General features: G+C 53.1%; 1 protein-coding gene across 1 annotated transcript in view; it reads right to left on the reverse strand.

Annotated features, from left to right (window-relative positions):
- LOC106805333 (serine/threonine-protein kinase mTOR-like) overlaps nucleotides 1-1383 on the reverse strand; it is a 46309-nt gene that overhangs the window by 14143 nt on the left and 30783 nt on the right. The window contains exons 37-38 of the mRNA XM_014806884.1: nucleotides 1045-1161; nucleotides 365-655 (exon numbers count right to left, since the gene is read on the reverse strand). Coding sequence (XP_014662370.1) covers nucleotides 365-655; nucleotides 1045-1161 — 408 coding nt within the window. The remainder of the gene's footprint in view (nucleotides 1-364; nucleotides 656-1044; nucleotides 1162-1383) is intronic.

Genomic DNA, 1383 nt, shown 5'->3' on the forward strand with positions numbered 1-1383 from the left:
ATATATATATAAAGGAGGTTGTATTATTACAAATCCATTAAAAAAGAAATACTGTTATTTTTAATATATCACCACCACCGCCGCCGCTGCCGCCACCACCACCCCCACCACCATCATGATCATCTTCATCCCCATCATCACAGTCATCATCATCATCATCATCATCATCATCATCATCATTGTCATCGTCATTGTCATCATGACCATCATCACCATCAACACAATCATTGACATCTGCACTGTCACTACCATCATCACCATCATCATCACCGTCACCACCATCATCGATCGATCGATCCATCCGTGTAATTAACATGCAATTAATCCCCCCCACACACACACACACACACACACACACACACACCTGCAGCACGCGCTGCCAGTCCTCGACGACTCGCTGGCAGCCCTGCAGCCGGTCCCACCACATCTGCCGTATCGCGTCGCGCCGCTCCGGCACCAGCTTGTACTGTATGATCTCCTCTAGCTCGGACAGCATCTGCACGGACACCATGGAGCCGTACGCGCGGCTGTAGCTCTCCCCGGCCATCGCCGTCAGCTCAGTGTCGAGGATGTCGCGCGCCTTGTCGATGCACTGCTGAGCGAGCGGGAACTGGTCGTTGTGCATGGATAGCACGGCGCGGTAGAACGCTCCGTCCTGCGGCCGAGAGAGAGAGAGAGAGAGAGAGAGACAAACGCATGAGTGTGTGTGTGAGAGGGAGAGGTGAGCGAGCGGGAATTGGTCATTGTGCATGGCCAGCACGGCGCGGTAGAACGCTCCGTCCTGCGCGTGAGAGAGAGAGAGACAAACACGTGAGAGCGCGCGAGAGAGAAACAAACGCGTAAGAGTGCAGATTCACAACGTCACAAGGAACATCGACGCAATCGTCGTCACCTCATAAAAAAGTGTCACCATCATACCTTCATAGTGCAAAAGCGTAACGAAGAATAAGGATCTAAGCAGGGCTTAGCATTGATAGAACTGATGGATCTACGTGAGCCCGAGCAGCAGGTAGACCGTGTGAGGTAACGAACAATAGCACTTACCTGCGTGTCCCTGGGAATGAGGCACGTGTACTCTTCCATCGACTCCCACTGATTGAGGCCCCACGCTGCCGCGGCGGCCATGCGAGCCATGCCCTGCCTCACGTCGTCATTCACCACCTGTACACAGCACGAGAGCAGTGAGAGAGAGAGAGATAGAGAGGGAGAGAGAGAGAGAGAGAGAGAGAGAGAGAGAGAGAGAGAGAGAGAGAGAGAGAGAGAGAGAGAGAGAGAGAGAGAGAGAGAGAGAGAGAGAGAGAGAGAGAGAGAGAGAGAGAGGGAGAGAGAGAGAGAGAGAGAGAGAGAGAGAGAGAGAGAGAGAGAGAGAGAGAGAGGGAGAGA

This window comes from Priapulus caudatus, unplaced genomic scaffold (genome assembly GCF_000485595.1).
Source record: "Priapulus caudatus unplaced genomic scaffold, Priapulus_caudatus-5.0.1 Scaffold110, whole genome shotgun sequence".
NCBI classification, from domain to species: domain Eukaryota; kingdom Metazoa; phylum Priapulida; class Priapulimorpha; order Priapulimorphida; family Priapulidae; genus Priapulus; species Priapulus caudatus.